The following is a 25,498-nucleotide window of genomic DNA, read 5'->3' as shown; positions in this document are numbered from 1 at the left end:
CTTACGCCGTGGGTGCAGAGTACCAGCTGGGGCCCCGCGTTGGATTCCACTTAGATTTTGGAGGGTTTGACTGCATGGTGCCATAAGTCTCTGGGAACACAAACTTTAACACGCCACTGACTGAACGCCGGGACTCGTCTCCATCCCTTCAATTCTCACCCGAGCTAGTGCGTGTCTAATATTTAGACATGTTCAGCTTTGTGGACTCAAGGACTGTTCTGCTACTTGTAGCATCCCAAGTTGTTTTACTATGCGTGGTCAGATGTCAGCAAGAGGATGACCGTAAGTTGCACTGATTTTCATTACTTTTTACTTGCAAAAAAAAAGTGGATTGTTACTCTGATGACAACTTTTTGTTGCCTTCCCAATCTTCTCTACCTGATGTCTCAGAAGAATAGTGGAAAGTAAATCAAATGCCAGTGGTGTGATGTCAAATGAAGAGCAGGAAGAGCACAACTCTTTTCTTCACTATGGCCAGCATTAGATGCTATTTACAGTTATGTTGTTAAATGTTTCTGATGGTTTGAGTGCATAATGTCAAGCAGGCTACCAGTGGTCTTGCCATGTATTAGCCTGTCCATTTCTGTCTGTAGGATAGGTGAGGCTGTCAAGGCACATCTGTGTGTGATGGAGGACCAGGTGAACAAGTGTCCATTTGTCCTCACCTGGCTCCTGCTGCTCAGCCTTCCCTGTGTTGTTTGCTCATACTGCAATGTTATTTTTTCAGCAGCAAATCTGCTTAATCAAGCTTATTGATGCCCTAAATGCCTTCGGATTACTTTTTTCCCCCTACCATTTGTAGCAGAAACACTAGTCTGTAGATTGTCAGACAAATCAGGATTTTCCTGAAAATTAGTCTACAGAATTAAACTGTTTTTTAAGGACATGTATTAAATATGTAAACCTCACCCACAGGGTTTAGCTGGAGCAGATTCGGGGGTTTTCATGATGTGAAGTGACAGGGTCAGACAGTGCTTGACCCCAGGCTAGCAGGCTCAAAGGGTAGCTGTATGGGAGCAGGACAGAAGACAGGGTGCAACAGATGATGGACACATAGTTGTATTTATAAAACGATGGACTTTACTGCTTCCAGTTCCCTCTCTTATAGCTTTAATCAGCTTTTAGCATTACATTAACCCTTACATTGTAATATAAAAGAAATGGCGGAGAAGTAGAAAGTTGCAAGTAGCCAAACTCATTTCTATGTGCTAAGTATCCCTTTCACAAATATGCTTAAAAAACAAACAACAGTAGTTATTAGGCCCAGCACTAAGCTGCATACGTTAAACAAATCACCCATTCTTAATTCCCCAAAGTGTTTGCACTGGCGCTTGACACACCTATGGGATCCAGATGGAGAAACTTAGAAGGACCCAGTGTTTACTTAAGTCAGCAGCTTGTCAATTGGGCACAGTATCCCTAGTAAGAGAGGTTCATTCATACGAGCAGGCCCTGCAGGTTAAACACACTCAGGCAATGACGTGAAATACCTCAACTAGGGCTTCAGACACAACTGTTAACTGTGGCTCTTGTTGACATTACATTTTATGCTGCTGTATGATAACTTGGAGCATTTTCTTTTGCCTGCTTCATGAGTTATTTTTAAAACTCGTACTGATTTGTAGCAGTGTATTTCTGGGTCAAAGCACCACCTGTTCATCCGCATCAAAGGCCACTTACTCCTTATTCATGAACATCATGCATTTGTTTTATCATGTTTTGCTGTTTTTTTTTGTGCACTACTTTTTGAAGTGTTCAGAGCTTTTATTTGGCACAGAATAACTTTTATCTTCCTCCTTCATTCACTGACCCCTCCTCCTCCATCTCACCCCAACACTGCAATTACTCCTCCTACTTCCTTGCGGTGCCCCTTGACCCCCTTACATCCTCTTACTGCCCTCTTCAACCAACATCTGCTTTACCGACCCTCAACACTGTATAAACCCCAATAACTTTCCCTATCTAATTCTCTCTTGAACCATCCTCTCTGTCCTCCTCCTCCACCTGCCACGCGCCCCCTGTTGGCCAACCACAGAGGAGGCAGGTGGCTGCATCCAGGATGGCCAGCAGTATAATGATAAGGATGTGTGGAAGCCCGAGCCGTGTCGCATCTGCGTGTGCGACAGCGGAGCGGTTCTGTGCGATGAGATAATCTGCGAGGAGATCAAAGAATGCGCCAACCCTCTCATCCCATCTGGAGAGTGCTGTCCCATCTGCCCTGCTGATGCCAGTGCCCCCATTGGTTGTAATTTATTTATTCACATACCCATAAATAAATTACTCTTTTTTTTTTTTTGCTTGCATTTATCTCACCCTGGCTCACACTTTTGAATGGAGAACTGCCTCAGGGAACCAAATATTGTGCCTGATCTGGGCGGCAGCAGCAGTCACAGATTATAGTCTCCAAATGTGATTTTAATAGGTTTGGCTGCTCTAAAACATTTTGATGATTTGGAAATAACGTTAATGATGTTCCCCATTCCAAAGTGGCCTTCTTCATGCTTGGTTTGGATGGAGACCAGATACGCAACATTATCAGGATCCTCTCGTTCCAAGATGAAAGTCTGTTTCATGTGGAACTGGATGAATCCTGAGATGTGTTGTCTGGTTCCCTCCTAAACCAGGAGAGACGCTTCTGCTCATTTTAACTCATGACTAAGATGAAGCCCACATTCATATTGAGCCTCAACTCAATGATTTGTTTGATGTCTTCTACAAAATGAAGGCATCTTCAGACCTTTTATGTTTGAGGCCTCAGGTCAAGACTATATAGATGAACCTGTCAAAGATCCAAGGCCTTGTAGAGAGCCACTGTATCCCTGTGGTGTCCTCAGAGATGGGACGATTTGACTGATTTATCTAACCAAATAGATACAAAGCTGTTAAATAGAGATTATATACAGTTTTTATATTTGAAAAACACTAAAACAGAAAAAGAATATGTTTAAGATCACTTACACATAAATTAATTCCCACAAATTTGGTATAAACAGTCTTTTATAACAATATAAGATATACAACTGGACACCAGCTATTACTTTGGCTGCGACAGTTTTACTTACTGTCACATTTTGCTTTAATGATTAGATCTAAATACTCTTACTAGAATACTACATTCTCATCTGCTAGTCCATGCTTGCTTCTGCTTACATCTCATCATTAATATAATCTGGATGGGTTGTTTGCCTTTGGGTTTGGTGAATGGTATTTGATCACTTAGATGTCCTTGCAGGTCTCCTTTCCTAAGAATCACAAACTAGGATTCAAATCAAGTGTCTGAAGTGTTTTTACTTACTTGTACACTTTTAATGTTTTGATCTTCCTTTCCTCCTCGTCACACATCCATCTGCAACAACAGAGACAATTGGTGCTCAGGTGAGGCATTGGGTTGTGGGAAAACACTGATATCCATTCATTCAACAAGCAGCAGTATGAAAACATCAGAAAATAACTCTGTAGCTTTAAGTCGTTTAAGTCCACTGATATCACTTCTTTCTGTTGTCAATCAGGGCCAGAAAGGTGAACCAGGAGAGATTGCAGATGTAAGTATGAATCCTCTGTAGTTCGTCTCATTGCTGTACACAAAACTTCCAGTCTAAACTGCTTTATACACAAACTCATTATTATTATACACACTCATAATGGCCTGAATGTTCATTTTGCTCAGAGAACAAATAAACAAACCTATTTTTCTCTGTGTTGCTATTATTTGGAATGAATAATTGCATACTTTTGTTTTCTTTTCTTTTTTCTATTTCTCAAGAGTTTACTTTGTGGAATTTGACATTTCTCTGTGGACTTTGAGTTATTCTCAAACCCTGAAAAATACTAGTGTTTTTATTTATTGATTTAGTATCCCACTTTTTAATGAGTTTGAAACATTCTTGATCATTAGAGGGGCAATGTCTCGCTGATAAGAGGCTAACCACAATGTCCCACAATCCCTCATTGAACTTTCTGTTACACGAGGAAAAGCCTTGCATTCCTCGGACATAATGAACCCAATCAAATCCTCTTAGATCCTCTCAGCAACTTTGCTGCGAGTGCACATGTCAGGTGAATAAAGTCAGCCAAACCAGAGGTTAAGAGGAGGTGATGTTTTTACCAAAACTTCGTCCTGTCAAACGAAATCCTCATCAGAGTGTGTTTTTAGCTTGATGTCCACCTCCTACGAAGCTGGAATGTTCTTCTCAAATTTTAGCTGTTCAGAAACGGGTACAACCGGACATAACATGAACGATTGGTCTTGTAATAAAGAGTCATTGACCAAAGCTTTCTTTTCACATTTGAGCAGGTTGTAGGACCAAAAGGACCAGCAGGCCCCATGGTAAATATTACACATTTGTTTATTATATTCATTCTACACTTATCCAAGCATTGTTGGGTGAACAATAATATGATTCTTGCTCTTAAAAAGAGTTTTATCCATTCTGGGAATCTTATTGAGACAAATATCTTTGTTTTTGCAGGGCCCCTCAGGTGAGCAGGGAGAACGCGGAGAAGCTGGCGCCAAGGGTGATAGGGTAAGAGACAACACACTGTGTGCAAAAAAACAATTGCAGCACAGCATTCAGAAGGAACTGTCTCATATTAATGTGTGATTTCAGCAATATTGAGTCAATGCATGTCAATACATGTTTTGTTGTAAAATGCTTTGATAAAACAGACCATTTCTGACCTGAACTCGTCTTTAGTGTTCCTGATGAACTTAGAGAAAATCATCCTGTCTCTTTTTCCCTAGGGAAATGTCGGCCCTAGTGGAAGAGATGGTGAGCCTGGCACCCCTGGAAACCCCGGACCCCCCGGCCCACCTGGTCCAGCAGGACTTGGAGGGGTGAGTCTGAAACACATGGCATAAACAACAATTAACAAAACCACCTTTTTGTTCCTCAGATTTAGGTCCCATTAACACAGTGTTACTCCCATATCACATATCACACAGTGAGAGGAATATTTGGAGGTATAAATATATAGAGATGACTTAATGGTAAATTGTTGATATGACTCATAAACATTTTCAGTGGCTTTACCATCACTAAATCCATTGTTGTTGTTCTATTTGCAAAGTACAGGGGGCTTCACATTGGCTACATTTGACTTGATCCATACATATAAAAAAAAGCCCAGAATGAGTCCATGCATTTAAGAAGAAAGAGGGAAGAGTGTGAAAGCACACTACAGACTTACTGTCCTAAATGGACTGCAGTATTCTTGCACAGTATGCAGAGATAAGAAGGGTAAAAATGGCGCTTTACTTGAGCAGGCAAATGTATTCTTTCTATTTTCTCTCATGGTAACTGAACCACCATTTGAGTCATTAATTCAGTTAATGTCGTTCTCTTGCTGCTGTGTGTGTAATGGCCCACTTAGCTCGGGCAGCTAAGGCAGGATAAACTACATTAACTGACTCTCGGTCTCTGTCTGTTTTGTGTTTTTGCAGAACTTTGCTGCTCAGATGGCTGGAGGTTTTGACGAGAAGGCCGGAGGCGCTCAGATGGGTGTGATGCAGGGACCAATGGTAAGTAGTGCCGTGTACGGTGAATATATCTAACAGGGAGAGTGTTTTTAGTATGTGAATAGTTTCATCTCTCACAATGACATCATTACATACATTTAGCTTGTCTCAGAGTTGCTGCTGAGGAGAAGTGATAAACAATAATGATTGCAATGATGCCACCTTGTGGTTCAGTAGTTTCATTCCAACAAAAAGATCTCAAGCTTCCTATTTGATGAATTCTTCACACTATCTGGTAAAAAATGATTCCAGCTTACCTTTCTCTGTACATCTTGTGTTTCTCCTTTAGGGTCCTATGGGTCCCCGTGGTCCTCCTGGACCTAGTGGAGCTCCTGTAAGTACAGTCATTACAGCACTACATCATTATGTGATTGGTCATTAAAATCAAACAGCTGAATTGTTGGCGTAAATGAATAAATCTTTAATACTTTGCTTTGTCATTTGTACCTACAGGGACCACAAGGTTTCCAAGGTGGCCCTGGAGAGGCTGGAGAGCCTGGTCCAGCTGTAAGTATTAACACATATCCCAGAATGCATCTGTGAACCCAACAGACTGGTTCCATACTGTACTGCTCACATTTGCCGTAATGTTTAGGGTTTACCAACAGCACCTACTTCCACAGAAACAAATGCTCATTATAAATAATATCATAAGCATATTTAAAGTCATCGCAGTTTGACCTCTCTCACACAGTGAAAATCAATGTCACTGTAGCTACAAATTGAGTTCAACGGGTGGACAGTATGAAGGCAGTGTTTGCATTTTGTAGCCAAAAAATCTTTCCAATTTTCTTTGAAGCAACTGTCACTAATGATTTATCTTTGTTTGTTTTTATAACAGGGAGCAATGGGACCTCGTGGACCCTCTGGATCTTCTGGAAAACCTGGAAGCGATGTAAGTGTTGAGGCAACACATTCGTATGAAACCCACAGCTCATTAAAACATAAATGCAAAACTACACTGAGTGTAAGGTCTAAGCAAACCACAATTAAAAATTGTTTCCTTACTCTCTTATGTCCCAAGTAACAATGCAGCTATTTCCCTTTATTGCCTTACTATTATTTCACAATGATGTTTGAGTCAATTAACATATGAAGAACTTTTGATAAGCTCCCTGCCCTCTAAACCATACGTACCACCAGGGGGCACTCTCTGTCTCCTAACAATACTGGTGACAATGATGACTTCACCAAACACAGTCTGCATGCATGTCTTTCCTCTACAGTAAAGTGGTACAGTGACACCTTACCAAGCAGCTGCTCTAACAAATACTCATCCAACTTCCTGTTTGTTTCTAGGGTGAGGGTGGCAAACCTGGAAAAGCTGGTGAGCGTGGACCTGCAGGGCCTCAGGTGACTAACTCCAGGATTACACCACATGTCAAAGTCAAGAGAAGAAAAGCAGAGATGAGGTTAAGTATTCCTTGTGTAAATATTTTGCTTGTGTATTTCAGGGAGCTCGTGGATTCCCTGGAACTCCTGGACTTCCTGGAATCAAAGGACACAGAGTGAGTGGTTCAACTTTGCTTATGCAACCTGCAACTCTTGTTCATTCATTACACTTGAGGACAGAGGACCTGATGAATCCTGTTGTGTATCTCTGTAGGGTCATCCTGGTCTGGATGGAGCTAAGGGAGAAACTGGTGCCGCAGGAGCCAAGGTAAGACCGCCACGTGTATTTTGTTGTGATAATATAAGCTGATTCTAATTGTTTAGCTATTGTTTCCATCATTTTCTGCTCACTTCCTCTAATGTTTCTGATCTCTGTTCCCATCAGGGTGAGTCTGGTTCTGCCGGAGAGAACGGCGCCTCTGGACCCATGGTGAGTCTCCAGTGCTTTATCTGCTCTGTCACATTATTTCAAACTTAAAAGAGTAACAGAACAGGATGCTAGGGAAGATGAATAATGGGTTTATAAAGCTATATGTTCCATAATGATTAAGATAAACTGACTGATTGTATCTTTTGTTGTAGGGCCCACGTGGTCTGCCTGGTGAGAGGGGACGTTCTGGAGCCGCTGGATCTGCTGTGAGTAACAAACTCAATCCACAGAGCATCAATATGTTTCTAGTTTTCTGTACCATGCTTGTAACTTACACAACTGACTGTCTTGTCTTTTTACTCTTCAGGGTGCCCGTGGAAATGATGGCCTGCCCGGTCCTGCTGGTCCACCTGTGAGTATCATAGTTCCCACTTAGCATCCAAATTGATTTTTCTTTTGTAATGTTGTTTATAATGTTTGATAATGTTATTGCCTTTGATAACACAGCAACAAAGTGATGAGACATGAAAACTAACCTGCAGATTTGTGCTTTGTCTACAGGGGCCTGTTGGTCCTGCTGGAGCTCCCGGTTTCCCAGGATCTCCAGGAGCCAAGGTTAGTGCAGATCACGTTATCATAAACTAGTATTTTTCTGTAGCAGACCTTATAGAGTAAAATAAAGCAACAACAGCCTGGTGAGTGTGAGTGAGCTGCATCATCAGGTTCTACTTTATCACTTTCAGAGGGTTTATCTCTCTTCACTCAGTCTGGTTACATGGAATAAAACCTATAAACTCCTATATGCCTGGTTCTTGTAGTTACTGTTTTTCATACACAAATGATCGGCTTCAGTAGTATATTCTACAAACTACTCTATTATCTTGTCAAGAAAGAAAAAATGCATTAATAGCCATCTTGTATATTCAGTTGACTTACTTAGAATAAAGGTAATTGTTCTTAAATATATATGGGAACATATAATAACAGACAGAACACACCATTATCTTCAGCTGTGCCATATGAAGCTACAAATGTTGGAAAGAACTGTAGAACAAATTGTTTTTTTTCTACCTGTTAATGTTGAACGTATTGTGTCTTGTCAGGGAGAGGCTGGTCCTACTGGAGCCCGTGGGTCTGAAGGAGCACAGGGACCCCGCGGAGAGGGCGGTACCCCAGGATCTCCTGGACCCTCCGGAGCATCGGTTCGTTTGCCGTCACTCATCCTCATCATCCAGATTTTCATTTACTCATAGAACCATTCTCACACTGTGTTTGTTATTTCTCTGTCTGTGTAGGGTAACCCCGGTACTGATGGTATTCCTGGAGCTAAAGGATCTGCTGTAAGTCCCCTCTCTGTATTCATGCTTTGAGAGTCCTTGTGTTTCTTTATAACTCATAATATTACTGTTTTACTTTATTCTGATATTGTATTGTGTCTTTCTTCCTTGAAGGGTGCTTCTGGTATTGCTGGTGCTCCTGGATTCCCCGGACCCCGTGGCCCACCTGGACCACAGGGAGCTACAGGATCTCTTGGGCCAAAGGGACAGTCTGTAAGTCACTTTGGGAATAATCCAAATCTCTGTGAAATAATTAATACTTGTGTTGTGTTATGATTAGTTATTGTTGTGGCTGTCTTCTTTCTTGTCACGTTTAGGGAGACCCTGGTATTCCTGGATTCAAAGGTGAAGCTGGACCCAAGGGAGAGCTTGTGAGTATATACTATACACCATATATGCCATAACCACTGTGAAGCATCTACAGAGAAGATTTACTTACATATTTTATTTTGTCCAGGGCCCCGCTGGTCCTCTAGGCGGACCTGGACCTGCTGGAGAAGAAGGAAAGAGAGGCGCCAGAGGAGAGCCTGGAGGTGCTGGACCACTTGGACCTCCAGGAGAGAGAGTAAGTCATCAGGATGAACAATAACACTGGTAAAAAAGTGACATTATGAATTAGTTGTTGCTTTTTTTATGCACAATCTAATCAAATGTATCTCTGATTGTTTCAAGGGAGCTCCTGGTAACCGTGGTTTCCCAGGTCAGGATGGTCTTGCTGGTGCTAAGGTGGGTCCTGTCAGAACTGATTTCGGCTCACTGACACCATGAACATATTGACTTAATCTGAGCATTGCAGCATCAGAAAGATGCTGTTATGGTCATAAAACTAGCTGATATTTAACTGACTGACTTATCTTCCTCAGGGTGCCCCTGGTGACCGTGGTGTTCCTGGTGCCGCTGGGCCCAAAGGTGGTACTGGAGACCCTGGACGCACAGGAGAGTCAGGCCTCCCCGGAGCCAGAGTGAGTCAGAACAGTCAGACAGTGTTGCTCACATTTGATCCGATTGATTTTTATTTGATTGTGTCCCTCCTCTTGAATGATGCTGATGATTTCTTAAATGTGTCATAGGGTCTTACCGGTCGTCCCGGAGATGCTGGTCCTCAAGGCAAAGTTGGACCCTCTGTGAGTACAATATTAATCCTTAGTCATTGCTTCCTGTCATGCTTATGAATGGTTGCAGTGTTTATGTTCTGAAATAATAAAAAATCCCAAGTAAAAAAAAAAAAAACACATCATCACTAGTAGTAGTTTGATTTGTTATGATGTGCTGGCATCACTATTTATATACATTTTCACAACAGCAAAATGCACAAAAAGTTAGATTGTGGTTTGCACATTTACTTTACTCATAATTAGACACTTAAACACACAAAAATATTACAGCTGACCCATTCTAAGTGACTTCTCTGCAGCATTTTAAACAAACAAGAAAATAGGACTGTAAAATATGACCTGACTATTGCACAAACCACAACCTTTAATTAACCACATCTTCTAAAATAAAAGCCTTAAGTATTGAATAAGACTATACATTGTATTGTTACTCACAATTAACTAGAAGAACATATGCAAGCACACACACGTTTCAACTCCTAAGTTAATATCTGTTATCTCTGGGTTTCAGTGCTGATTTCTTACTTTGTGCCATTGACAGGGTGCTGGTGGTGATGACGGTCGCCCCGGCCCTCCTGGCCCTCAGGGAGCCCGTGGACAGCCAGGAGTGATGGGATTCCCTGGACCAAAGGGAGCCAATGTGAGTTCTTATAAGAGTAGAGTAGGAACACAAGGGCCGTCTTCATACAGCATAACGAAAACCTGATAATACACAGTCTAAATGCATCCATGTCTAGATGGGACAGCATTTAAGTAGTCAAATATCACTACTAGTACTACTACTGTCGTTTACCTTGTAACACTCCAAGCTAAAGAGCCTTTCTACGGATCATTTACTGTGATTTCTCTTCAACAGGGTGAAGGTGGAAAGACAGGAGAGAAGGGTCTTGTGGGTCGTCCTGGTCTGAGAGTGAGTACATTTTCTCCATAAATACTTTCAAAACCTCACACATGGATTCATCATTTTCTGTCTCCAGACCACTTATCCTAACTTAAATCCTCCTCTCTGAACAGGGTCTGTCTGGAAAAGATGGTGAGACTGGTCCTTCTGGACCTTCCGGCCCATCTGTGAGTATTTCAGTGTGATTACATGTTGTGAGATATGTTTTCCCTTGTTGTTTGTCCTTGACTGATCGTCTGTGTTTGGTTCCATTGTAGGGACCTGCTGGAGAGAGAGGAGAGCAAGGACAGCCTGGACCTTCCGGCTTCCAGGTGAGTTTATTCTCTCATCAAATCCCAGATACACCAGTCTAGAAAACAAGAAAAATCCAAGCTAGAGTATTAGTATGATTCATTTTCAATAGGAGGTCAAACTTTGGACATTATAAAGTGTTCAACAGACAATTAATCAGGAAGTTAATGACCTAGTCTATATTTGCAGATGTCATATAACTAATCCCTTTGCTGTTGTTGGACAGGGTCTACCTGGACCATCTGGTACCCCAGGAGAGGCAGGAAAACCTGGAGACCAGGTGAGTGAAACTAACGAACCTGTTACTTGAGATTTTTGTTGCATCTGTATGACTATCATTGATGACAAACTCCTTCAACCCTCTGGAAGCAAACTACAAGTTTCCTAGAGCTTGTATAGTACCACCTACATGCCAAATGATGGTTTTTCTGAAAACCATTCCTGAAAATAGCAGCATGTAGCAATAAAGAGAGCGAAAGACGAGCTAAAACAGTCTCTGGTTCAAGAAGGTAAAAATAATTTGGTGTATTTCTGTAGCAACAAGAAGAAGCCACTTAAATATACCAGTGCTAATGCTTAATGTTAATCACCAACTGGCTGTTAAACACACTCATTAATCTTAACATTTTTAAACTTTTATATTAGATTTTAAGGTAAAATCAACCCTGCAGACAAACATTGGGAATCAAATCTTCTTCTAGTAGTTCAACGTTACTGTTTAGTTAACTTTAATAGTCTCTATTGTCAGTTATTTTACATTATTCTGCAATTCACATTTTATTAGTCAGAATACTGGACTTTTAATTGCATATTTTCTTACCTGTCTCATTTGCTTTTGTGATTTATGTGAAGTGGCTGCTGTAAAAATGCATTTCCCCTTTGGGATTAATAGAAGTTTGTGTAACTATTTCAAAAACAGGAATAAACCCATGTCTTCTCTGTGTGCAGGGTGTTTCTGGAGAGGGCGGAGTTCCTGGTGCTGTCGGACCCAGAGTGAGTTTCCATGTTAAAGCTTCACGTCTTCATCTCCAATTATTTCAAAGCAAGGAGTAAAACACATATAGCCAGTTATGACCTTTATGTGCTGCTGTCAGATACTGTTTATACATGAATATTACAACTCATTTACCTCAATTTTATCATCTTGGTAAAACCCAACAAGCACTCCTTACATTACATACCTGAGCACTTTTAGTTTCTCCCGTTGATTTCGTGTCTTTTTTGTCTCCTGACAGGGTGAACGTGGTTTCCCTGGTGAGAGGGGCGGTGGTGGAGCTCAGGGTCTTCAGGGACCTCGTGGACTTCCTGGAACACCTGGAAGTGATGGACCCAAGGTCAGTGGATGACTCTGATACAGATGTTGTGTTAAGAATCAAATCGTTGCTTTGAGGCGACTGCATTTATGTTTGTGGTTCAATTAGAAAATATCAAAATATGTGCAAAAGTCTGTTTCATCAAGGTGGACCTCTTGTCCTAACAACTAGTTCCCTGGTTGTTCTTGAAAGGCCGAAATTTAAATTACGCCTCACCATTGCTATAACATGTTAATTAGCGAGCTTTAAAGGACCCTTGATTCCAGTCTTTATGCTAAGCTAGGCTAACTGGCTGGCTGTAGCTTCATATTTTTAGATTATTTTATAAGCATGGTAGATTATAAAAACAGGATTAAAGACTATTTGACCATTGAATGCACATGTCCGGTTACTGAACACTGCTAATTCATTGTTTGATGTCATTTTCTGTTTGTTTTAAGTCTGTTGCTTGTTTCTTTTATGTGAAACTTGTATGCTGCCATCTTGGCCATGACCCCCTTTAAAAAAAGAAATTTTGAATCTCATTGGGAAATATTGGTAAAATAAAGGTTAAAGAAAATCAAATAAATAAAAATATTTATGGTACAGACATAATACCTTAAGACCTTCTTGTCTAATTCTCGGCAAGAGAACAAATAAGCTAAAATGTCAGACTATTCCTTGAAATGAATGAAGAAGAAGGAGGAGTTCCTCTCTGGTCAATTCATTCCTTGTTTGACATGTTAAACATGAACCTGCAGCAAGTTCTCTGAGAAATGATGACATATTTTAGATGAATAATGAAACTTTATTAGGTCATATTTGAGGCTTTTCACAATATTAATAGATTTTCTTTTTGCCAGGAAAAGGATAACCAGCATGTCCACACTCACAGTTTGAATTACATCAGAGGAAACTAGTAGACTAACAAGTTATCTCCTAATTCTAATTCAGGGAGCCATTGGACCAAATGGCGGCGCTGGATCCCAGGGACCCCCCGGCCTTCAGGGTATGCCCGGAGAGAGAGGAGCTGGTGGCATCTCAGGAGCCAAGGGAGACAGAGTGAGTAGCGGATGGACTTTTATTTTCATATTATGGATTATTTCGTGAGTTAAATGGTACATTTAATAGATAATATGTCACGACCAGAGGCCTTTTGGTGTCATGTATGTTTAACATGCAGCCTTCTTCTTTGTCCAACAGGGTGACAACGGACAGAAAGGACCTGAGGGAGCTTCTGGAAAGGACGGAGGAAGAGTGAGTTCAAAATAAATCCTTGGTCATCAAACATAACATTCAATCACACCCAAACTCTATTCTCTATAACGCTCTTTTCTTATTCTCAGGGTTTGACTGGTCCCATTGGTCCTCCTGGCCCAGGTGGACCCAACGGCGCCAAGGTAAGAATAAGTAGTGTTGCCCTTTGGATTGCTAAAGGGAAATGTAATCAATTGAGTTGAATTATTTTGGTTGGTTTCACTGACTGGTTCTCTCCTATCCAGGGTGAGAATGGACCGTCTGGACCTTCTGGTGCTTCTGGTGCTCGTGGTGCTCCTGTAAGTACCTCTTTTTATGTCATGTGCACAGTATTTAGTATACACCACAAGTTAATCAGCTGGTGTGTGTTTGGAACTGAGCTGGTGCTTGAAATAATGAAGAACAAAAATCAAAAACACTAGTCACTAGTTAGTCGAAACACTAGTGTAAAGAGCATTGTGTGTTTTGGTCTTTTCAAATCAAGTCTCAAATTAAATAGCATGTTTTAATCTGAGAGCATGAGGCTGCTGCTCACTAATTAATAACATTACAATAATCACTAGGGGGATCACTAGGCTGAACTTATACAGTGTAGGGACTTTGCTGGTGACTGTTAACCTCAAGTTGGACAGGATTGAGACTTTGCTTCACTCTCTATGTTTCCATTCATAATATTGAACTAAAAGAAGAAGAAAAACTGACTTCTATAATAAGAGATTAAAGGTGCCATTGATAACATTCAGCCACTAGGTGTTGCATTCTCCCTCCTCCGTTCCACTGCATTCACTTCACAACAAGTGGTTTCCAGTTCTCTGCACTACCTGCATATGTTATGGTTGAGTGGAGTGAGACTCGGACAGACAGTCATGTCAAGTGATGAATGTGTTGTGGTAGAGTAATGAAACGATTTTGCAACATGTGTTGATGCCTATAATCAGACAAGGATTGGTAGTACTGCTGTCACTCAAAGGTTGTAACATGGCTGTGAATATGCAGTGAGATTAGGATGATGACCTGATACTCCTTGTCTGGCAAGGTCGTTCTTTTGAGATGTACATATTTATCTTATTTATCTATTTTATCATTTCATCCCCCCCCCTCTATAATTACCTATTTTCATTTAATATGATTGTATATGTTTATACATTTCCCCCTTTTTTCTAAATGAACAAAAAACATTAAACATAGTGTCATAATAACTGATAATAAAAACAGCATCAATATCTCACCCCAAGCTCTTCTGTCCTCTTGCAGGGTGACCGTGGTGAGGGCGGTCCTCCTGGACCTGCTGGTTTTGCTGGACCTCCTGTAAGTAAAGTCACCGCAGTACCTTTTGTTCAAATGAAATAACTGAAAAGTGTTTTTAATATAATAAAATTACCGTTCTGTTTCAAATATCCAGGGTTCAGATGGTCAGCCTGGTGCCAAGGGAGAGCTCGGTGAGTCTGGACAGAAGGGAGAAGGTGGTGCTCCTGGACCTCAGGGACCATCTGGGGCTCCTGGACCTTCGGTGGGTACTTTTCTTCTTATTATATAAATAAAGTCCTGGAACCTGATCTGTATGTGTTAGGTCACATTTCTGGATATTTAAGGAGCGTTAGAATCATTGAAGTGTAAAATCAACATGATTAATTGTGTGTTTGTTTTTTCAGGGACCTACTGGTGTATCTGGACCTAAAGGAGCGCGTGGTGCTCAGGGAGCAGCTGTAAGTAACTCCTATTTGTACTTAATCACATGAATAATCCATCACACAACAATACTTCTGCTGAATGCAGATACAATACAGACACAGTACACTTCAGAGTTCTGGACTTGACTGATTTATTGATTCAGTCATTAATGTATTGACTGATTTCAGAGATAAGGTAAGGTTAGTAGAACTGTAACGATTAGTCGATTAATTAACAAGCCTATTATCAAATATTTTTTTAAATGCATTAGTCATTTAAATCATTTTTCAAGCAAAAATATCAAACATTCACTAATTCTCTATTTTCAACTTGTCAGTTGTGATGACTGTTTTTATTTGTCTTATGTGACAATCAGTAATTTTTGGGTGTTGGACTGTTGGCTGAACAAAACAAGCCATTTGAAGGCGTCATTTTTATAAATTGTAACATTTTTCACTATTTTCTGACATTTTATTGGCCAAGCAGTTAATGGAGAATAGAGAATAATCAGCAGATTAAGTGGTGGACATAATCATCAGTTACAGCCCTAAAGGAATGTAAAAACATATACAGACAAAACACAATATCAGGGGTAGCTAAGTTGGACATAATACATACAGTTAATCAATTTGTTGTCAATTATGTAGACGTAGACTTGCATTAAAAAAATATTCTGTTTTGATCTACTTGAAAATATTGATAGAGATAGCCTCTCTAAACTTATACTGAAGTGAGCTCCAAACGTGAGGAGCACGGATCCCCATGATTCAAGTCAGGTGACCTTTATTTGTGTGACTTAATATCACATTCTGTACAGTTTCTGACTCATCCTGAGCTCTCAAATAAGATAAGGAAAAACTGCTACCCTAGTACCTCGAGGAAAAAATGATGATTATCTAATATAAATATATAGGAGGAGAACTGTACAATCAGCTCTAGCCTTTATTGGCAGTATAATAAGACATTTTGACTTCTCATAGCAGGAAAAGCCCAGGTGTTATAATAACATTAGCGATGACTCCATTTTATTCAGGTGTCTCAGTAAGGCCCCACGATACAATGTTAACGCGATATTTAAGTCACGATACGATTTTATTGCAATTTTAAACATTTTGTGATATGCTGAGTATTGCGATAAGATATATTGTGATATATTGCGATTTATCACTTTTTTTTAACTGCAAATTATGCAGTTTGTCAACATCTGTTTTATCTGATAAGATACAGTTTTCACTCTGTTCATCTGTTCATTTTCATTCACCTATCTTGAGGTCAGAGGTCAAGAGATCCCTTTGAAAATGGCCTTGCCAGTCTTTTCTTGCCAAAATTTAGCGAAACTTTGGAGTGTTATTTAGCATTCTTCCCGACAAGATTACATAAAACTTTCATATGATACTAGTATCTTCACTATAGTATTGGGCCGTCGGATTGTTACTAGGTTAATAGTTTATATAATAAAAGATCGATACTTGACGTCCGTGTATCGATACAATATTGCCACGCAAAATATTGTGATACTATGCTGTATTGATTTTTTCCCCCACCCATAGCTTTTCCTACTGTGACATGTCAAAACACCTATCAGATTCAGAACTATTCTTTTAAATTGCACAGTAGCTTAATTCTGTGCATTCAAAAAGCATAGAGGTTAACTGTATTTAGTTTAGTTTACCTGCATACAGGGACAAGAGGTGTTAGGCATCAGACCAGACCGCTGTGAATTCAGATGTATGATTTATTTTTGCAGAATCCTTCCCGTTAATCTCATAGCATTCTAAAACACCCTAGTTATTGATGATAGAGTGATAGATATGTTTCACAGGTCAACAGGTTGGGTATGTTTACTGAACTCTTCTTCTCTTTTAAAGGGTGCTACCGGTTTCCCTGGTGCTGCTGGCAGAGTTGGATCTCCTGGCCCTAATGTGAGTGTTTCATCAATAATGAAATTTATTTACTGAGTCAATCTAAAAATGATTTGTGTACACTTTTTTGAGTGTATTTATGCCCTTACCCACTCAAATTCTCTCTCTTCCCATCACAGGGTAACCCTGGTGCTGCCGGCCCTGCTGGTGGTTCTGGTAAAGACGGACCAAAGGGTGTTCGTGGTGATGCCGGCCTCCCAGGAAGACAGGGAGACGCTGGGCTCCGTGGACCTGCTGGCCTACAAGGAGAGAAGGGAGAGGCTGGAGAGGATGGACCACCTGTGAGTTTGATTTTGCACCTCACAAGAACCCATTAGTACCTGTCACTGGAGTCAAGAGTCTGAGGGAACATCCAGTCTCAATCACCTGCTGTTATTCACAAAGAAACTGAATGAAAACGGATCCTCACTGACATGAGAAAGAACATTTAATAAGAACATTTCACAACGTCTCTTCTTCTCTTTCCTGCCTCTGTAGGGTGTCGACGGGCCTTCAGGTCCTCAGGGTCTGGGTGGATCTCGTGGTATTGTTGGTTTGCCTGGTCAGCGTGGAGAGAGAGGTTTCGCTGGTCTCCCTGGACCTTCTGTAAGTACTTTCGCCAACATTTAGCTTCCATGTAAGCTGTTTGAACATTTCTATAGGAGCCAGATCCTTATGTTCTAGTAACACATTCACTCAATCCAGTCAGATAAACCTTCATCTTACTGTACTTTTACATACAATTGTAGGCTTATTCTTGTCATTTATCCTTGAATTTCCACTTTTACTTTCATGAACAGTGATTCTATCGCTAGAATAGACACAAAATACTGATCCAATGAAAGTTAGATTATTCTTTCTGCCTTCAATGTCAAAGGAGTTACTGAAATCTAATAAATATATTCCCTCTGTGTTTAGGGAGAGCCTGGTAAACAAGGAGGTTCTGGTTCTGCTGGCGACCGCGGACCCCCCGGACCTGTGGGACCCCCTGGACTTACTGGACCCTCTGGAGAGACTGGAAGAGAGGTCAGAACGACAACAAAACGTTACAAATCAAAGCATCAGTTGTGCATCACTTTTATGGCCGTAGAAACAACAATATACTCAAGAAATAATACCGTCATCTTGATTGAACAAACTGAATGCCTGACATATCATTAAAATTCTGTTTCTATATCTCAGGGTACCCCTGGATCAGATGGACCTCCTGGTAGAGACGGATCTACTGGAGTCAAGGTGAGAGAGACTTCAGCCTCACGTAAAACTAGTCAAATCACACAGTTTTGACAAAAGCCTACTAGATCTGCTAGTTTGCAAAAACAGAGGTAACCCTGAGTCATCACCTTGTGTCCTCCTGTAGGGAGAGCGAGGAAACACCGGTCCTGCTGGCGCCCCCGGAGCTCCGGGATCCCCCGGTTCCACCGGACCTGTCGGACCTCTCGGCAAGCAGGGAGACAGAGGAGAGGGCGTAAGTAACACAACATACTGTAGGCACTGCTTCATGTTTTTGATGTTAACACGAGGAAGCACCCACACTGTTGTTTTCTTTCTTTAGGGTGCTCAAGGACCTGCAGGACCCTCTGGACCCGGTGGCGCTAGAGGCATGGCTGTGAGTATCATCACCTATAACGATAACAATACCATTATGTGTTTTTTCAGATTTTTAATTTGATTTGCATTTTAATACACCTTTACACCAGGGACCCCAAGGACCACGTGGAGACAAGGGAGAGGGCGGTGAGACCGGAGAGAGGGGACAGAAGGGTCACCGTGGCTTCACTGGTCTGCAGGGTCTTCCTGGACCTCCTGTAAGTAATCCAAATCTAATAGTTCATCCCTGCCGTACCACTTCCCTTCCTCTGTCTGCTCCTCTAACATCTGATCTGTTATTGTCCCCGTCCTAACAGGGCTCCGCCGGAGACTCTGGAGCTTCTGGACCCGCTGGACCGAACGGAGCTAAGGTGAGAACACCGAGCAAAAGCAAAGAGCGAAAAAGTATTCTTTTTCCATTCCCATCCTGCAGCTTTAACACCCGAGATATGTGATGGTAATGAAGGGCACAGGTTAGTCTTTTTTGTAATTCTCAAATCACTTGACGAGGACGGGGACAGGAAAGGCCACGCGCTTTAATTACCCACCGCTGCGATAAGATGGGCAGCTGAGTAATTACTCTCTGCAAAGAAAAGGAGGCAGACGGACGAGAGGGACGGCGATTCGTGAAACCACTCCGGCTGAGATCAGAAATGAACTTCAATATCTATTCTAGATTAGCTAAGCGCTGCGCCTGATAAGGGAAATGAAGAGAAATGTCACCATACAAATAATCTTCATGCATAATAAGGCAAAGGGGTCTGGAGGTGATTGGGGCAATAGAGAGGAACTGCTGGCACATTTGAATTGCTTAATCAGATTTTTTTTTTCTTATTCAGACCGCATGATGGATCTTAAAAAACTGTGTAACTCTACACTTTGAATAGAAAGTTCAGTTAATGAAGTCATGTTTCAGATTAACGCAGACATGTTAGCAGCCACTGGCTTTTACTTTAACACTCACTGTTTCTGTAGGGACCATCTGGACCATCTGGACCTGCTGGCAAAGACGGATCAAATGGAACGCCTGGCCCCATTGGACCTCCCGGACCTCGTGGACGTTCTGGAGAATCTGGTCCTTCTGTACGTAACATGTCCTTAAAATTAGATAAAATCCACAATCCGTCTCGCTACACCTGATTGTACCTGAACTTCCCTCTGATTCTTTTCCTGGTGTTCAGGGTCCTCCTGGTAACGCCGGACCCCCTGGTCCTCCCGGTCCTCCTGGCCCCGGCATCGACATGTCTGCCTTCGCCGGTCTGGGTCAGACCGAGAAGTCCCCTGATCCTCTCAGGTACATGAGAGCCGACGAGGCCTCCAGCTCCCTGAGGCAGCACGACGTGGAGGTCGATTCCACACTCAAGTCCCTCAACAACCAGATTGAGAACCTGCGCAGCCCCGACGGCTCCCAGAAGAACCCCGCTCGCACCTGCAGAGACCTGAAACTGTGCCACCCTGAGTGGAAGAGCGGTAAGTAGGGCGGGGGGGGTCGAGAATGATAAAGAAAGGAAAGAAAGACTGCTGATGTGTGGACTTTTTACCTTAAAAATCTCCTTAACTGGTGAAGCAAATTATTCTCTTTTAGATATTTCTTTCTAAAATACCTCAGAAATGCTCTTATTACATCCTGGTTTGAAAACTTATTGGCCTGAAATACATGTTACAACCAATTTAGCAATCAGTTAACTGGTCACAACTATTCTTAGTCCAGATTTAGCTACCATCATAGCACCGAGACAGTCTTTGGGTGTGTACAGACTGCGTTGACATTAAGTACATTAATGTAAATGACATAAATGAAATCAAAGGGGGAAAAAAATCTACATTATAGGCTCATATAAAGTACATTACACATCCAAAGTGCTGTTTTCAGGTTCAGAGGTAGCTGCAGCTTTACTAACAGTGAATTGAATATTCCGAATTATTTTGTTCAGTGATACTGGAATAATCATGGCTGCAGCAACGTGAGAGAGAGAGAGAGAGAGAATCAGACAGACAGCTCGCTTAAATGTGCTATCTTCATACTTTAATGAGTGCGTGTGTGAAAGTTTCCCTGCCTGAATAAGGTCATACCGAAGGTCATTTTTCTTGGACAGGAGGCAGAACACTAAGACAGGAGTGTCATTATTTCTGTGAACAAGATCAGCTTCCTCTTATCTTTAACAAAATACAGCAAATGTCCTCACTTGACCTACAAATGCTAAAACATGCTTTTTAAAGGTCTGGTTTCCCCCAGTAATGGGCAGGTACAATGCAGCTTTCAGATTTCTGATCATCCTGCTATCATCAATCCATATTAAGTGGCATTCCTTTAAGATACATAAATGATTTGGTCTTTTGGTGTGAGCCATTCAACAGGCTTGCCGTCTATTTTTTAGAATATAAACAGACACCTCTCCTTATTAACCCACCACATTTCTCTCCAGATTACTACTGGGTTGATCCCAACATTGGCAGCACAGCCGATGCCATCAAGGTCTTCTGTAACATGGAGACCGGAGAGACCTGCGTCAACCCAAGCATCGCCGAGGTACCAAAGAAGAACTGGTGGACCGCCAAGGGCAAGGACCGCAAGCACGTCTGGTTCGGAGAGACCATGAATGGAGGATTCCACGTGAGTGCACTTAAGATCATTTCTTTGTCTATAAACTGATGTTGAAGTAAAACGGAATGATCCTAAACAGGAGAGCTGCTAATGAACTCTGTCTTCTGGTCGTGCAGTTCAGCTACGCCGACGACGGCCCCATTGCCAACGCTGGCAGCGTCCAGCTGACCTTCTTGAGGCTTCTGTCCACTGAGGCGTCCCAGAACCTCACTTACCACTGCAAGAACAGCGTTGCCTACATGGACCAGGCCACGGGCAACCTGAAGAAGGCTTTGAAGCTGCAGGGCTCCAACGACGTGGAGATCCGCGCAGAGGGCACCAGTCGCTTCACATACAGCGTGTTGGAGGACGGCTGCAAGGTAAGGGCTGCAAAATAGAGCGAGAAAAAATGATCTCTCTTTAAGTTTTATATGTGTTTGATTGTCGTTGTACCATAAGACTGCTGTTAACTAGGGCTGTCAAAGTTAACGCGATAATAACGCGTTAACGCAAACTTGTTTTAACGCCACTGATTTCTTTAACGCATTAACGCAACTTGCGATTTTTAGGTTGTAGCGGGCTCAGTTTTGAAGTTCTTAACTGTGAACTGGCATCATATGAAACTAGTAAAAACTAAGGAATCCATTGGTACCAACCATGTCATACTCGCTTGTAGGGAAGGAGGTTAAATAACGCTCTAAAGGTGCGCCACGAGTCTCCCCTTTACAGACATGCCCACTTTATGATAATCACATGCAGTTTGGGGCAAGTCATAGTCAAGTCAGCACACTGACACACTGACAGCTGTTGTTGCCTGTTGGGCTTGAGTTTGCCATGTTATGATTTGAGCATATTGTTTATGCTAAATGCAGTACCTGTGAGGGTTTCTGGACAACATTTGTCATTGTTTTGTGTTGGTAATTGACTTCCAATAATAAATATATACATACATTTGCATAAAGCAGCATATTTGCCCACTCCCATGTTGATAAGAGAATTAAATACTTGACAAATCTCCCTTTAAGGTACATTTTGAACAGATACAAAATGTGCGATTAATTTGCAATTAATCACGGTTAACTATGGACAATCATCGGTTTAATCGCGATTAAATATTTGAATCGTTTGCCAGCCCTACCGTTAACACATTTCTCTACTCTCACCCAACAGAAACATACAAGCCGGTGGGGCAAGACTGTCTTTGAGTACAAAACACAGAAAACCTCCCGTCTGCCAATCGTGGACATTGCTCCCATGGACATCGGAGGAGCGGATCAGGAGTTCGGAGTGGAAGTAGGCGCAGTCTGCTTCTTGTAAAGTGGAATATCACAATGGCCCCCCAAAAAAAACACAAGAAAAAAATAAACTCAACCACGAAACATTACACACACATCTTCTTCCACAATAAAGAAGACTGGAAATTATAAAAGAAAATTGATACTTTTTCTCTCACAACGAAGTGCTCTCCAAGTTGTACTCCCTGGATGATAGCACTGAAGGGCACCGGCAATATCTGTACACCACACACCAGCATTCTCCGTCAACCCGCTTCCTGAGATCCAGTCATGTTTCCCCATGGCCCACTGTTGACGGGAATCCGAGCCAGGAGGAAGAGGGACCAAGCGAACAAGTTATGGAGAACAGAAACATGGCTTGATGTCACTTATTTATTGTCTAACCTGAATGGGCAGAGATGAGGTAGGACTGGACGGGTTTACTTTGTAAGTAAGACAAGCCCCCTTTCCACTACAGAACAGCCACACAGCCTCTGTCCCAGTCCTACTCCACCTCCCTCCCTGTCTCCCTCCTGACACACTAACACGGCATTTTGAATCAGTGTAGACCAAAATAAATATCCTCAGTAAAAATCTAATCCAGGTGCTCCAGGCCTGTCCATCGTGGAGTAAAACCTTTACTGTGTATTATAAATCCTTGGTTCTATTGTTGTAAAAGTCTGTGTTTATAAACAACCAGATGGTTTTATATATATATTTCCACATAATGTGTGTACATGTGTCTATATGCACACCAACACTTTTTGGTAAAGTGAGGTTACATTTGGGATGTTCTGTTTCGATGTCCTGTACCCCTTGACTGTCCATCAGAGAAAGGCCCAGATTTCATAAGAAAAAAAAAATGTTTTGAAAGAATTTGAGGGATTTTTTTTTATATTGTAGTCATCCAGATTGTTTAAAGCTACCTCACGCTGAAAAACAAAGTGAAAATGTTTAAATCTGAGCTGACAAAAACTAGCTTTCAGGTGGATTTGGGGCTTAATGGCCATCTTTGCTTTGGGTTGCTCTCTCTCTCTTCAGAAGGTGCTATGAGTTCTGTAATTCAGTCCCCCCCTCCCCCACGAAACCCCAACCCTAATTCCCACTAGCCTCACACCACACACTCACACTCCACCCTGGAGGAGGGGTGCAGTCGGGTTAAGACGGGGGAGACAGGGGCTACTCGGAGGCCTCCTCTGGAGCCCCAACAGTTGAACACGGGACTCCGAGGACGGTCGCTCTAAAAAAACAACCAGGGTGGGTTGTCTCTGTGTGTGTGTGAGGGCGTGTACATTTTTTTAATTAATTTTATTATGATCATTTTTTTTTTGTTTTTATTTTGTTACACTTCTAATTGATGTAAATTGGAAAAATAAAAGGAAAACCGAATTAAGAAATGAAGTTGATTTTTAATTGAATAAAAACAGAAATGGCGTGGGGACGTATTTCTTCTTTCAACAGAACGATTCATGTGTGCTTAAATGTTTTCTTGTTTTGTTTTACTTGTATTTCATGAGGTCAGTTACTCTTGACTGTGAGTGCATAGTCCATAGAGTGTGTGTGAGTGTGTGAAAGTTAAAGACTGTGATGCAAGTGTGTGTTTTCATATGAGAGAATCTCATAACAACAGGAACAAAAGTACTGTATTCGTTGTGCGGTGTCAGGGTGGGGCTGGGCGAACACGGCTCCTGTTTGTCTGAACTAATAGGCATAAATAAAGAACATTTTGTTGACTGGAATCAAGTATTTTGTAGATTAATGATGCATCTGAACGGCTGCGTCTTGTACTGTGGCCAGCTTCCTCTCCGGTCTGTCCTGAGCAATAAAAGCTTGACTTAAGCCTTCACAGTGACACATTCTTATTTAAAATATGTGCTCTTAGTGATCCAAACGTACAATCTCATGCATATGCAGATAAAAAATAAGCCTGACAAAAATATGCTATTATGTTTTTTAACACCAAAAAAGACTGAAAAAAACAGGGCAACTCCACTGCGTGACGCCTGCCTCAAGTGATGTCACTTGAGTCAATGGCGGCTGGGGCCGAAGACTACAAGTTCAACATTAAAATACAATCAGGGGGTGTGAAGTTAGAAAGAAGTGAGCTTACCAGACCTCTGTAGCTGCTCCTCATCTCCTCAGGCTACATTAGTTGCTAGACCTAACTGTCGCTGGTTAGTTGCATCGTGGGTGATGTAGGCGCCAGGTTTTGACACGGATGAATGCGTGAAATAAAAAAGGTTAGCTGTGGACCAAATCCAGACGACATAATTCTATACAGTATGGACTACATACTAAATCGTCACAGTATGTTTTAGCAGATACAATACAATAAACATACCATTTTATTCCTGTACATTTCTTATGTGCATTGCATTGTGGGAGATTTGACCAGATTTAGTATATGTTAGGATCAGAAATCAAAATACTTGTTTTCCGGGATGAAATTGGGTTATGTTACAGTTGCTCCCATTCTAGAAATATATATAAACATAGAAAAATTATAAGAAATATAGAGTATGTACAAATATGTGCATTAAACTACAATATATAACAATAAATTATGGAAAAATAGGAATAAGAAATATACTAAATATGTACACTACAATATATAACACTGTAAATAATAATAATGCTGAAAATTGGATCTATGATTAAAGCTAGGGTTGGTAATCTTAATGAACTAGCAAGAGTACACTAGATTTTAAAAATCATCCAACAGAAAAACTAAGCCCAGTGTTAACAACGAAAGTATTTAGCAGCACTAGCTCCAAAAACCCCTAAATCTAGAGAGAAAGTCGGCAACACTGACAGTCCGTCCCTTCAGGCCTCCCTCCAAAGCCACTCCTCCAAAATTATCATAATAAACATAAACAACGAACATGGCTATTGTTAGCACTCACTGCTGTGAAGCTAGCAGCTGGTGGAAGACTCTGGTGACGTGCAATGAGTGCACGCAGCCAGGCAGGTAGGCAGGTCGCTGAAATGAACGGGTGGGCTTATTGCAG

General features: G+C 41.5%; 1 protein-coding gene across 1 annotated transcript; it reads left to right on the top strand.

Annotated features, from left to right (window-relative positions):
* Nucleotides 1–24,229, top strand: col2a1a (collagen, type II, alpha 1a). The gene is made up of 53 exons (XM_037774132.1): nucleotides 1–282; nucleotides 3,359–3,375; nucleotides 3,510–3,542; nucleotides 4,295–4,327; nucleotides 4,470–4,523; nucleotides 4,742–4,834; nucleotides 5,441–5,518; nucleotides 5,805–5,849; nucleotides 5,969–6,022; nucleotides 6,357–6,410; nucleotides 6,815–6,868; nucleotides 6,970–7,023; nucleotides 7,122–7,175; nucleotides 7,293–7,337; nucleotides 7,490–7,543; nucleotides 7,645–7,689; nucleotides 7,839–7,892; nucleotides 8,381–8,479; nucleotides 8,573–8,617; nucleotides 8,729–8,827; nucleotides 8,932–8,985; nucleotides 9,072–9,179; nucleotides 9,287–9,340; nucleotides 9,478–9,576; nucleotides 9,685–9,738; nucleotides 10,271–10,369; nucleotides 10,586–10,639; nucleotides 10,744–10,797; nucleotides 10,888–10,941; nucleotides 11,148–11,201; nucleotides 11,870–11,914; nucleotides 12,157–12,255; nucleotides 13,168–13,275; nucleotides 13,417–13,470; nucleotides 13,560–13,613; nucleotides 13,716–13,769; nucleotides 14,725–14,778; nucleotides 14,873–14,980; nucleotides 15,123–15,176; nucleotides 17,010–17,063; nucleotides 17,183–17,344; nucleotides 17,541–17,648; nucleotides 17,961–18,068; nucleotides 18,225–18,278; nucleotides 18,403–18,510; nucleotides 18,598–18,651; nucleotides 18,743–18,850; nucleotides 18,950–19,003; nucleotides 19,608–19,715; nucleotides 19,814–20,102; nucleotides 21,059–21,246; nucleotides 21,354–21,596; nucleotides 22,387–24,229. The coding sequence occupies exons 1-53, from the start codon at nucleotides 189–191 to the stop codon at nucleotides 22,531–22,533; spliced, it is 4,257 nt and encodes a 1,418-aa protein (XP_037630060.1). The 5' UTR covers nucleotides 1–188; the 3' UTR covers nucleotides 22,534–24,229.
* The last annotated feature ends 1,269 nt before the right edge of the window (nucleotides 24,230–25,498 follow it).

The sequence above is a fragment of the Sebastes umbrosus genome, chromosome 6, assembly GCF_015220745.1.
Source record: "Sebastes umbrosus isolate fSebUmb1 chromosome 6, fSebUmb1.pri, whole genome shotgun sequence".
Classification (NCBI taxonomy): domain Eukaryota; kingdom Metazoa; phylum Chordata; class Actinopteri; order Perciformes; family Sebastidae; genus Sebastes; species Sebastes umbrosus.
This window is presented reverse-complemented; position numbering and strand designations above follow the sequence as displayed.

Coding starts and splice junctions, on each gene's coding strand:
- col2a1a (XM_037774132.1), top strand. CDS start 189: ATGTTCAGCTTTGTGGACTCAAGGACTGTTCTGCTACTTGTAGCATCC. Junction 9,577..9,684: donor CAGGCCTCCCCGGAGCCAGA/GTGAGTCAGAAC, acceptor AATGTGTCATAG/GGTCTTACCGGTCGTCCCGG. Junction 17,064..17,182: donor TTGGATCTCCTGGCCCTAAT/GTGAGTGTTTCA, acceptor TTCCCATCACAG/GGTAACCCTGGTGCTGCCGG.